Source organism: Marmota monax, unplaced genomic scaffold (genome assembly GCF_021218885.2).
Source record: "Marmota monax isolate L192 unplaced genomic scaffold, Marmota_monax_Labrador192_F-V1.1 WCK01_AAM20220418_F8-fsc00197, whole genome shotgun sequence".
Lineage (NCBI taxonomy): Eukaryota > Metazoa > Chordata > Mammalia > Rodentia > Sciuridae > Marmota > Marmota monax.
The window spans coordinates 741,213-754,024 of NW_026694815.1; the positions used below are offsets into that span (position 1 = coordinate 741,213).

The 12,812-nt window shown below is 36.3% G+C and overlaps 1 protein-coding gene across 9 annotated transcripts in view; it reads left to right on the forward strand.

Annotated features, from left to right (window-relative positions):
* The first annotated feature begins 2,887 nt into the window (after positions 1 to 2,887).
* Positions 2,888 to 12,812, forward strand: part of Tusc3 (tumor suppressor candidate 3) — a 326,107-nt gene continuing 316,182 nt past the window's right edge. For 3 of the 9 annotated variants that reach the window (XR_006847592.2, XM_046425966.2, XM_046425967.2), the window contains exon 1: positions 2,889 to 3,214. Coding sequence is in view for 6 of the 9 variants with exons in the window: in XM_046425966.2 (XP_046281922.1) it covers positions 3,077 to 3,214 (138 nt within the window). In the remaining 3 variants the exon portion in view is untranslated. Of the gene's footprint in view, positions 3,215 to 9,844; positions 9,865 to 12,812 lie in introns of those variants that run through there. The other 6 variants (XM_058573132.1, XM_046425968.2, XM_046425970.2 and 3 more) reach the window with 5 other exon arrangements.

Here is a 12,812-nt window from a genome sequence, read left to right on the forward strand (position 1 = left end):
AAGCAGGCAGTATTTACAGAGTGTGCATAAAATGTCCCTGTCTCATGGCATTTGTATACTAAAGTAACGTGTTAGGCTAGAAACAAAACGAATATAAATGGTATGATGTCAGGCAGTAAAAGGCCAGTACTATAAAAAGTCTGGGTGCGTGCAAAGAGAAAGGTGTTTATTTTTTAGATACGGTCATTTGAGGGTCTATATAGAGAGATCATTTTAAGAGAGGTAGACCTTGGCCTGAATAAAGGGATGAAGTACACCAGGTGAACATCTATCTAGGTGAAAAGGGTTACAACAAAGAGAAAAGCAGTGCAAAACCTAGTATAGAGTGTATATGGCATTTTTTTTTTTTTTTTAGGGAAAACAAAACAGCTGGTCTGGCTGGAATACTGTGAAAAAGCAGAAGAAAAATAGAAGATGAATTTGGAAAGGTAGCTGGGAACAAGGTAATGTGAGGTTCTGAGGGCATGGAAGATTTTGTTATTTCTAGTGTAGACAGAGAAGACACTTTGCACTGATTTATGTATTGAAGGAGTCACCCTGGCCGCTTTACTAACAATAGAAATCAGGAAGGTAGCATTAATGACTCTTGGATTATGCTGGTCTAGGATGTAGTTAAGATTGTAAGAAAAGGAGGATCAACAAATAAAGCTGTCCTGTGTTGTTCTAAAGAATGCTAGAGTTACAAAATGGGAAAAGGAAGGTCAATTCCTAAGACATTGAGAGGTAGGGTAAATTGGAAAGTGAATGTGGATGGCAGCAGGATTAGAGGGAATTTAAAAAAAAGGAACGCAGATGTGAGGCTCTGAAAATCCACAATTGGGACAGTGGTACCAATAATTACACAAAGGGATTTAAAACAAGTTTGGGAAAAGGGGAGATAATGGATTTTATGTTCACTATATTTAGAAGTAGGGGTAGAATTGATAAAGTCATAAGTTCACTCAAATACCAAAAGTTGAGGCTAGTTTCACAGGTCTCAAGGAAAAAACAAGGGGCTATACTTTGGGAGTGTTTTAGCAAAATAGGCAGGAGGCTATTAGCCAGGAGTTGTTTCTATACCAGAACTCTAATGTAAGCATACTCTGAGTTGCCTTGGAAACATTTCTTGTAACCAATTAGGGAAACAACTACTATAAATGGAACCTCAGCCAATCACAAGCACCCAACAAGATGACTGGATACAATCACCCACCCCCAAACCATATCTACCTAGGGTGAATGCCTAGCTGTGGATAATCAGGCAATTTCCTTACTTTGCTATTATAATAAGCCTTGCAAGTTGTCTGCTAATATTGCTGGAGCTGAGCTCTCTGAACTTCTTCTGGTTTCGAGTGCTGCCAGATTTATGAATTGTTCTTTGTTAAAATAAACTGTTCAGTTTAACCTTTTCTTTTAACAGAGTGATAACTAATATAAGCAAAATGTTCACATAATAATGGGAAATGAAAAGCCTGGGAAATAGGAAAGAGAGATTTATTTGTAAATGCCTTTTAAAAATGTGATGTAGCATAAACATGACTATAGAGCTAGACTGCCAAAGTTCAAATTTCTGCATCAACCTTTTCTAGCTGTACTATATAACCTTGGATAAGATCGTCTGGACCTTTGCATTTGAAAATTATTATATTAGAACTTCCCTGATAAAAGTGTTGTGGTGCAAACATTTTTGATCTGGAGGCCTTGAAATTTCATAACATCTGTAAACATTGTAATGGAAAAAATTATAATCCTATTTCTGTTAACCATTTACAAAATTTGATTCCTTTCTTTACAAAAACCCCATATAGTGTTAGTATCTATGACTTTGTTTCCTATAGAAAGTATAGATATTTTCATATTGCAATACAGTGGTTGCAGACATCATGAAATATTGTGATCACTGTTACTTCAAAATTACCAAATTTATTGCAACTGCTGTTAGATTGCATGTGATGACTGAACTTATCTATATCCTCATAACATTTAGTTGGCCAAGTCTCCTGTAATTTTATGCCTCTTGGTCAAACACAATCATGTTGGGTTGCCTGAATGTTTATAGAGTCACACATCTATATTGCTGTCCAATATCCACAAAATACAAATATTAGTTCATCAATATGAGGAAGAAGGAGAATTGTTTTAATTTGATATTTCCATTATGATGGATTCTTTGGAAATCTTATATATTTAATTTCATACATTTAAAATATTATTTTCAGATTAGGTCCATAGGGTTAACCCCATTATCAGACATGTTCATGGTACAAGAAATCTTGAGGTAGAAGAATAAAATGAGTACGCATGACAACACCTGGCCCTTATCAAAAGTTCAATAAAATGCCTGCTACTATTCTTAAAATTTTAGAGGACAGAAATTGAGTTAAATTCTATTCATTCTTGCGTTCAAATCAGCTAGAACACTGCTCTGTCCATTGGCAATCAATAAACACTGAAAGAATGAAGCCAAGTCTATGTTGGCTTCTCAGGATCTTCAGTTGGGGTTGGAAAACAGGTGTCAAGTTGTGGGCCCACTTCTTATGCATCCAGGGAACTCCAGAGTATGTTAAGAGCGCTTGAGGGTTTACGGAGACACATATGTGTCCCTAAACTTATCCCAATCAGAATATGACTGCCAGTGGCTTAGAGGGGCCAGATTCTTAATTCTTCAAAGCTTTCCATCACCAGAAGGCAACCAGGTAAAGTGTTGGACTGAGAAGTCCCTTGCTTATTCCTGGGATCTAGTTTCAAAAGGACAGTTTCTGTTTGAGCAAGAGTGACAACAGCCTCTCTTCCCTATGTGGGGCACAGGGTACTTTCGTGGTGAGAACTCCGCGCCACGCGCACGGAACCCTCGCTTCCTCGCCACGCCCACTTCCTGCCCCATCCAGCGCCTTTCCAGGTCTCTCTCCCGGTGAACCGGATGCGCTGTCAGTCTCCTCCTCCGTGTCCTCGGCCTCCACCCAGCTCCTTCGCTGAGCCGCTGCCACCCCGAGGCCCCAGCCAGGAGGCTCCCGGCGGCTGGCCTGGCAGGTGTGGGGCGCAGTAGGAGCTGGGCGCTCACGGTTACCGCGCGTGGAGGAGACACTGCCCTGCGGCGATGGGTGCCCGGGCCTCTCCTTCACGCCGGAGACAGGCGGGGCGGCGGCTGCGGTACCTGCCCACCGGGAGCTTTCCCTTTCTCCTCCTCCTGCTGCTTCTCTGCATTCAGCTCGGGGGAGGACAGAAGAAAAAAGAGGTAGAATGAATCCCGTTGGCTTTCTCGAGTGGGCCTGGGCGGGACACATTGCCAGGAAGCCCCGCTTCGTTGCTAGGCAGCAGGGCTGTGGGGCGTGGGCGGTGGCAGCCGCGTGGGTGGAGGCCTAGGGGCGGGTGCTTTGCGGTCTGCAACCTTTTAGCCCAGTACTGTCCTGAAGGAGAAAGGACGCGTCCGCTTGGCTGCCCTGGGCTGCTCCTGGGAATGTCACTTAGGACCACTGAGAGTCCCTCTGTGTGCAGGCCGAGCTTTGGGCGCTGGTGTCGCTGACAGGGGTGTGGTGGATGTGAAAATACCCTTGAGAAGTATTTATAAAGCCCCAGGAACTATTTAACTCTTTATTTTTCTCCCTTTCTAGATTAAACAGAATATTGAGAGTGTTTTAAGTTTTTCTCTATTCTGAATTATACCTTCTAAAAGTGTACGTTTATTTTTATTTTAAACTCAATGTATAATTGTGAAATAACCTCACATTATTTTTGTTATGCACATTTTTGGGTGAAGTTCAGATCACCTGATTTCAATCTTAGTCTTTAACTTTGGGCAGAGTGAGATTTGAAATGACTGTGTTTAAAGTAATTGCAGAGGTATTTGTGAATTCGGTTATGCATCATTACTATGGATGATTGATCTAGAAGCTTCAGAAGAAAAATTCAGTGTTTCTAATTGTGGACCATTTTGGTTAACATACTGTTTATATAATCCAAGATGGTTTTTCTTTGGTGGAATTACACAACTACACAGGTCTCATAATTTGAATCAAGGTATTGCCAGAAATTTCTTAATAGCTGGATAGAGAGTGAAAAAATAGTATACCTTTCGAAGTAATCGTTTTGTCTTTTCTCATTAATCATTGCAGAAAAAACTGTGGTCAATATTAACTTTTTTTTTTTTTCCTTTTGGGTCCTGGGGATTAAACTCAGTGGCACTTAACCACTGAGCCACATCCTCAGCCCTATTTTGTATTTTATTTAGGGACAGGGGCTCACACTGAGTTGCTTAGGGCTGCTTTTGCTGAGGCTGGCTTTGAACTTGAGGTCCTCCTGCCTCAGCCTCCTGAGCCACTGGGAATACAAACGTGCACCACCATACCTGGCAATATTAATGACTGTTAGTTTTTTGTTTTTAATTTTAGCATGAAATTAGGCCATACAAAATTTCTTGTGGAGTTTTGACAACAACATTTAGAGAATCACTAGTTTTGTTACAGTTGTATTTAGAAATATAAATTGAAGATATATTTTAAATACTTGGTATTTATATGCTATATTTCGAGAGTTCTAGGTTTTATAGTTGATGATGAGAAAAGTAGAAGATTGAGTAGTAGACTTTTTTTTTCTTTTTCTTTTTTTTGTGAGTTACCAGAGCAGAGAGCAATAAAATATGATGAGGAATTCTGATGTTTTACCTCCTGGGAATGTCACTTAGGACCACTCTTTAAACTGCAGGGTGAAAAAATGCAAAAAAGGGTACAGGTTCATGGCATCTTAGTGTCTCCATTTGTAATATTATTTGAATATGTAAAGATGATACCAGTATAATTAATTAAATCTAAAAGTCAGTAGTATATTTCCATTAAGATATATTTTATAGAAGGTATTTTTAAAATGAAAAACTGGGGAGAACAATGCTGAAGATTGAAAACGAGCATCTTCCAAAATTATTCTTTTTCTCATAAAAAGGAGAAGCTAATACTAATATATGGTGGTGTTACAGTAACCATGTATTTTTCTTTATGGAAAAAAAAAGGCATATTAAAAAAAACATTTGAAGTTTGATACTTAGGTCTCTGAAGTATTATAGGCCTGTTCTGTATATGGTACTCTGTTAGCAAACCGTGATATCTTCCATTATTGGAATAAAAACATTATACATTGGAAATAATGAGAAATGATTGTTCACCAGTATGATGCGTTTTCAGGGGTACCTCTGTTTTTTTTTTTTCCTGTATGTGGTTTCTTTCTTTGCTGACATTAGAACCTGATGCCCAGTGTAAGATTTGCCATTGAACCAGAAAGTATAGCAGCTGAAATGTAGTTTACTGCAATGAATATGACTACCATTATATATCAGAATAGGTGACATGGCATGAAGAGCTTTTCTTCCTTGGGAATCCAAATTGAACTCTAAAGTTGAGTCTGGAGTCAAGAATGGATATTAGTTGCTTTTAAGGAAGTAATAATTGTGGTGGTAGTATTTACAACATGTTTTCTTGAGTCAGACAAATGATACAGTTATAACTCAGTCCTTGATTATATGACACCAGGCAAACCATTTAATGTTGCTGAACTCTGGTTCCTTTTTTTAAAAAAATACAGACATAATACCTATATCTTAGGATCATTGTTGGGATTAAATAAGTTTATGCAGTATCTAGGGTGATGACTAGAACATAACTGATGATCAATAAGTGGTAAGTAGCTAGTATGTGTTTCTTATTTAAATAAACATGTTAGTATGGTGAAATTCTAAAATGTAAGATTTTTAAAAAATTATTTTTAAGCTTTCTGATGATAATAAATTATATGGCTTCTAAAATAGATTATCTATTACTTATGATGAAACACTGAGAATTCTAGACTTTTATGTTGAGAATTTTGCACATAGAGATTTTGCATCAGAATTAGTGATACTCCATGCATTTGTGTATATGTATGTGCATGTACACGTGTATGTATTATATATATGTTTATATATATGTAGGAATAGTTAAGTGGATAGACAAAGAAGAGTGAAGATTCTTACAGTCACATTTCTTAATTATATTAAATACAGTCATTAAAAAGTAATTTTTAATTCTCAAATTCAGTGATGTGAGTCTGGAAGACTTTGGCCTCTTAGTAGTTTTCATTTGTATATTAATGCATTTTGCTTTTCTTTTGATAGTTTTTCTATTTCTTAGATTATTATATCAGTTAATCAGCTTCATTTGGAATTGTTGTAATTTATAATGACCTCTTCTGATTATTTAAACAGAGCTCAAATTGTATAATGAATTACAGTAGAAGTATTGACTTTGTTAGCCATCAAAAACAGCTGTTATAATAATTTATTATATTTGCAAGGAATGTAATTAGTTAATAGGCTAGGATATGTAGGTATAATGAATATGCAATATGAAAAGTTGATTTGCTCATAAATGCTTTCTGGGAGATTAGTAAAATATTTGCTTAAAATTGTTCAGCTGCCTTTGACATAATTATGTATGCCATTAATGTTTTTAAACATGTTTTACACTGGATGAACGATATCTAATTTCTAGTGTCCCAACTGTGAAATAGAAATTTTACTTAGAAAATGATAACAAGGAAGAAGATGGAGGTAAGCAATAGAAGTTCCCTTTAAGCAAAGAACTTAAGTGGAAGAAGTATGCAAACATTTTAGAAATGCAGAACAATTTTACATTGATCTGCATACATATAAAAAATAGATGATGCTGATGTCAGGCAGTTGTTTCATTTAGGTTAGATTAAGTGTGTGATAATCTTTGAAGAATGATTGAAAATGACAAGTCTTACTTAGAATAGCCAAATGTGCCTGTCCAAGAGCTCCAGTTTCTTGGATGATGGCAGAAGGTATGGTATTCCTGTATCACGGCATTCCATGAGGAATGTGGCACAGAATTCCATGACTTTTAGGTACATGAATATATTACAGCACTAGAGTTGCCAGAATATCAACATATGCATTGGTTCCTTGAGCTTTAATTGGTTCAGGGCAGTGTAAGAGGGCCAGGTGATCCTCAGGTATGTAGTAGTTGAATTACAGGAGAGCAACCTTGACTGTAGGGAACCCACATATTTTAAAATGCACGAGCTTTTTAATTTTTTTTTTTGTACCAGTGATTGAACCCAGGGGCGCTTTATCCCTGCATCACATCCCCACCCCTTTTTATTTTTTCTTTTGAGAGAAGGTCTTGCTAAGTTGCTTAGTGCCTTGCTAAATTGCAGAGGCTGGCTTTGAACTTGTGATGCTCTTGCTTCTGCCTCCTTAGCCACTGGGATTACAGATGTGCACTACCAAGCCCGCTTTTTTTTTTTCTTTTATTTAAATAGAGAACTCTGTCTTGACTAAGACATATATTATAATTTAAACATGATGGCTTTATGCTACACAACATCCTTAAAAAGATAATCCAAAACCAAGTTAAGTCTGTAGCTCCACTCACAAGTTGTGTAGAAACCCACGAAGAATTATCTCTTGGAGAAATTTCATCAAAAAGGAACATTTTTAGGATATTTTCTTACAGGTAAATATACCACTGGCATGTATAGTCCCATATATGTGCTTAATTGTATGTGTATGTCATCAAGAAGGATGGAATGGAAATATGTAACACAAAGCAGACAATATTAACACTTAACCTTTTGTTACATTTACTTTTTCATTTTTTCTCTTTTGCCCTAAATATTTAGTAATTTGAATGCCAGTGCAGTCTCTTATGCCCATGACTGATGTTGGTTTCTTCACTGTATTAGACTATCATGATTAGATTATTTGCATAAGAATTCCTCTTGGAGCATCATGGTAATTCTACCAAAATAGAAAATTTACCTTTGGTTAAGTGTAGGAGTAATGTGTTCCCTGCTAGAAAATGGGTAGATGAAAAAAATGACTATTTGTTGCATAACAGTAGTGTGAGTGTGTGTGTGTGTGTGTGTGTGTGTAAGTGTGTAACAAATGGATAATACTTCTGCTGATCTCTATGTAGTTTTTATTTCTGTTGTTAGGACAAGATTTCTGCAGTTCCTCAAATTGAGCATATCTATTGAGCATATCATCCTTTCCTCTCTCCATGTGGTCCATCTAATTTCTCATTGCTATTAACAATGTTGTTTTATGGGAAACAAACTTTTAATGTTCAAGAGCTTCATTTTTTTTTAATCTAACCACCTGCCAGTATAATACATCTTTGCAGTTTTTTTTAACATTTATTTAATTGTAGATGGATATAATACCTTTATTTATTTATTTATTTATTTAATGTGGTGCTGAGGCTTAAACTCAGTGCCTCACATGTGCTAGGTGAGCACTGTACCACTGAGCCACAACCCCAGCCCTCTTTGTAGTTCTTAAATTGCATTTTGCAGATAGTATGTAGAGTCTGTGTTTACATGATTTCTTGTGGAATTATACATGGATTTAAGGAGAGAATTTTAAAAATAGGGTTCCTGTTATTATACATAAATATGTAAAACATTTAAGTATTTGGGTTGAATATTAAAGCTTCAACATTGTTATTTAGAAGAATAGATAATTGTTGAGAGCCATAGCCGAAGGTGCCCCAGCAAACTTCCAGCTGCCAGCAAACTTCCAGCTGCCAGCTGATGATTGGCTCACAGTGACCCCAGCAAACTTCTAGCTGCCAACTGATTGGCTCTTCTGCAGTGATGCTCATTAGGTTGTTTCCCTGCCCTTTCAGACCACAGAGCTGCTCACTGGGGGACTTTTTTTGGCTCTGCCCACCGGCCCAGCCACTTGGCCTCAAGAGCAGGAGGAGGTGGGGAGGTTGAGAGGCTTGTGGGAAGCCGGTGGTGGCAGTTGGGCTCTGAGGGTTTTTCCTGAAGAGCTGTGTGGTGCGGTGTGTGTGTGTGTTCTAAAAATAAAATTCGTTTCTTTTGACAAGTGGCTCCTGAATTGTGCCCAGCCAGACTGCGGCAGATAATACTTTTTTCATAGAAATTATTTTCTCTCTGCCTATCTATATTTCTCTTTAACTCTGGAAAAAAAAGATCATGAGCTAGCTTATTGAGTGTTTTGGAATCTGTAACTTAATAAACATTTTAGTACAGAATAGCATCCTGAAGAAATTAATGAGCTGAAGACAGTTTTGAATAAAAGTAAGACCTTACTGACATATTTAATAAAGTTTCTGTTGATCATCAAAAATACCTATTGAGTTTTATACTTGAAGATATCAGAAATTTTCTTTTTGCTTCATGTTACCTTGAGAAATCAAGTAACTGTGATGGAAAGGGGCAGTTTAGTATAAGTTAAATAAATGTGGTATTGATTGTATTTAATGCAAATGTTTGTTGCTTATTTTATATCTTTTAGAGATGGTTTATTTAGATGTTAATATTATGTGAGTTAAGTTTTGGAAATATTTTGATATTTTTGGCTCTGCTTGCAGACACAGACAGCTATTGGCAAGTTAGTTCACATGAGTGGTAAAACTTATTTTTTGTAATTATTTATAAATTGTGTAATCTGTTTAAATTTTAAATAGAGTGTAATACCTTAGTATAAATTCCTGAATTTGGTAAATTGGGAGTTGAAAATAAGTATTAAATTATATCAGGAAAAGATAAAGAAAGTAGCAATACAGTAGACAGGATGCAAGGCCTTTCACTTAATTAGATTATTGAAATGCATTGCATGTTTGTGCCCTTCCAAAATTTATAATTTGAATTCCTAACCCTAATGTGATGGTACTAGACGTATTGTGATGGTATTGGAGAACCTTCGGGAAGTGATTAGGTCCTGCGGGTAGAATTCTTATAAAAGGCACCTGAGAGTTCTTGTTTTTCTGCTCTGTGAAGATATAGTGACAAGTCAGCATTCTGAAGAGAGCCCTTATCAGAACCTGACCATGCTGGCACCCTGATGTTGAACTTTCAGACTCTAGAAAGGTGAGAAATAAATCTGTTTTTTAAGCTCCCCAGTCTAAGGTAATTTGTTGTAGCAGCCTAAATTGGCTAAGACAGTTATATATAATTTTCACATGATGGTTGTGGCAGATAGTCTTGTTTGCCTGACTTTTAGTTTGGTTTAGCTGGGATTATTGCAAGCTCCAAGTAGTAATTTTTATTAGTCAAAGATCATCATGATTTTTCCAGCATCTTTCAAATTGTTTTAAAAGTGAGCAGATGATACAATTTTGGGTAAGTTTCTTTGTTCTTAAAGGATGCAAGAAGATAAATTTTCTCTTTCTGTCTTTGAGTATGTGTATGACAGTGGGATGCTTGAGTTGCTGATCTCAACTTGTAATTATGATGGTACAAGCTTGAAGCAAAACCTGTGGAGGAAAATAATAAGAATATGAGGTCTTGATTATGTAACTTAGCTAACCTTGTTATTGTTCTAACTCTGGACTCTTGTGTTCTGAAGTTAAATAAGTGTTTTAGTCAGCTTTTCTCGTTGCTGTGACTGAAAGGTCCCAACCAGAGGGAAGGAAAAGTTTATTAGAGGGCTCACAGTTTCAAGATCCTAGTCCATAGAAGGCTGGTTCTATTCCTTGGGGCTCTAGGTAAGGCAGAATATCAAGGTGGAAGAGTGGCTGAGAGAACCAGCTCACATGATGATCAGGAAGCACAGAGAGAGGTCTCCACTTGTCAGATACAACTGTATACCCCAAAGCCACACCCCCAATTCCCACCTCCTCACTTCAGTTACCACTCAGTTATCAGGGGATTAATTCACTGATTGGGTTAAGACTCTTACAACCCAATTATTTCTCCTCTAAACCTTCTTGCATTGTCTCACATGTGAGCTTTTTGGGGACACCACATTTAAACTATAACAATAACCTTCCTTATTGTTTAGGAAATTTCAAATCGGATTTATAGTTGTATCATAAAGCATTCTGCTAAAGAAGAAATTACTGAATTAAAGTTTTTTTTTTTTTTTTTTTTGTATCAGTGATTAAGCCTAGGTGCTTTACCTCACCCTTTTTATTTTAAGACAGGGTCTCACTCAACTCAGCTGCTTAGGGCCTTGCTAAATTATTGAGGCTGGCTTTGAACTTGTGATCCTCCTGCCTCAGCCTCCCAAGCTGCTGGGATTACAGGTGTGTACTACTGTACCCAGATGAATAGAGGGTTTTGACCCTGTTTTTACAATTTGTACACTTACCGTTTTACTCTAAAGTTCTCCTTCTACTCTTAGCTTCATAACCCTATTTATGAATTAGTAGAGGATTATTTAAATATTAGTAGATGATTATTCAAGTGTGCATAACCCTTTCTGATCCTTGAATCTCATTTGTGCAGAAGTGAATTTTTCCATGTATTTCTTCTATTGATAGAATTTTGTTTCATTGTATGTTTGAAATTCTATTTAAATATTGTATGAACCAAAAGTTTTTAATAAAAATACTGTAAGCTTAATATGTGTCTTAAAAGCTGCTAGTCCAAGAAAAGAGTGGAAGAGTAATATATGCCTCAGATATATTTTCTGTATATGATGCATTTTACATGTGAATGCTTTTAAAAATATTTTGTGTGTATAATAGATGAGCAGGTGGTTTCATTTTAAAGGCACACCAAATAAAATACAGGGAAATACCTTTATTTTGAAAAAAAGAAATCATATTTTAGTAACATTCTTTTGATTAACATTTGAGTTAGTATTAGACAAAACTAAAACGGATTTCTTAAGAAGGTATGCTGATTGGGTCATGTTTTCTTAAAAGCTGGAGTTCTCAAGGGGAATAAAGGGACTTTTCATCCTGATGAAACAGGAGTGATTGTGCTCTGTCTTGCCATTGTTTCCAATACATTTTTTTTTTTTTTTGGAGTCTTTATGGGAAGGAAGGGTGGCTGAATCAACGTTTAGCACTGTCATAATGGCATTCTAATTCAACTTCGCTTCCAACTGACAGCCACAGGAGTTGCATGCTTTCATCCTGGAGCACAGTGCACATCAAAATAGTAACTATAGAATTTTTTTAATACTACATTATACAATGTAGTGAATGGGAAATGTCAGATTTTGGGCTAAATAAGGAAGCTGGGACTAGAAATAAGGTTTGCTGACACCCAAGTTTTTGTTTCTATATTTCTATGATCTGTTTTAAAAGAATTTATGCTGTCATGGTATTTCCTCCTTTAACATTTTCATATTATTTTATTACTGTCATTATTCCTTCTTTTATCTTTACATAGTTTATCATTTATGGAATTCCTGTTCCAGGGAACTTGTTTAAATGTTTTTTTTTTTTTAAATTCCAATTTAATTTGTTTCAAATGTATCTGTATATGAGTTGGATATCACATAGGATGCCTTGTGATGATTCAAAATATGTATACATTGTGTAATGTTTGAATCAGATTAAATATTTCCTTGAACATTTTTTATTTATAGTAAAAGCATTCAACATTCTTCTAGCTTTTTAAAATACACAATACGTTGTTGTCATCTATAGTCACCTTACTGTGCAGTAGCACACCATTACTCCTAGCTAATATAACTTGGTGTACCCATTGATCAACCATTCCCCATGCTCCCTCCTGCCTCCTTTCCGTAGCCGCTAGCCACCAGAATCAATGTTTTAAAATTATATTCTGCATATGAATGAGATCATGTAGTACTTATCTTTATGTGCCTGACTTAATAGTTCCATCCTCATTGGCAAAAATGACAGGATTTCATTCTTTTTTATGGCTGAATAGTATTGTGTATATGTACCTCATTTTCATTATTCATTTAGCAGTTGATAAACACTTGTGTTGTTTCCATTTCTTGTCTACTGTGAATCCCCGTGCAATAAACAAGAGAGTACAGAAGTCTCTTTGACATATTGATTGAACTTCCTTTGGGTATATAAACCCAGTAGTAGGATTGATGGATCTCATGGTTT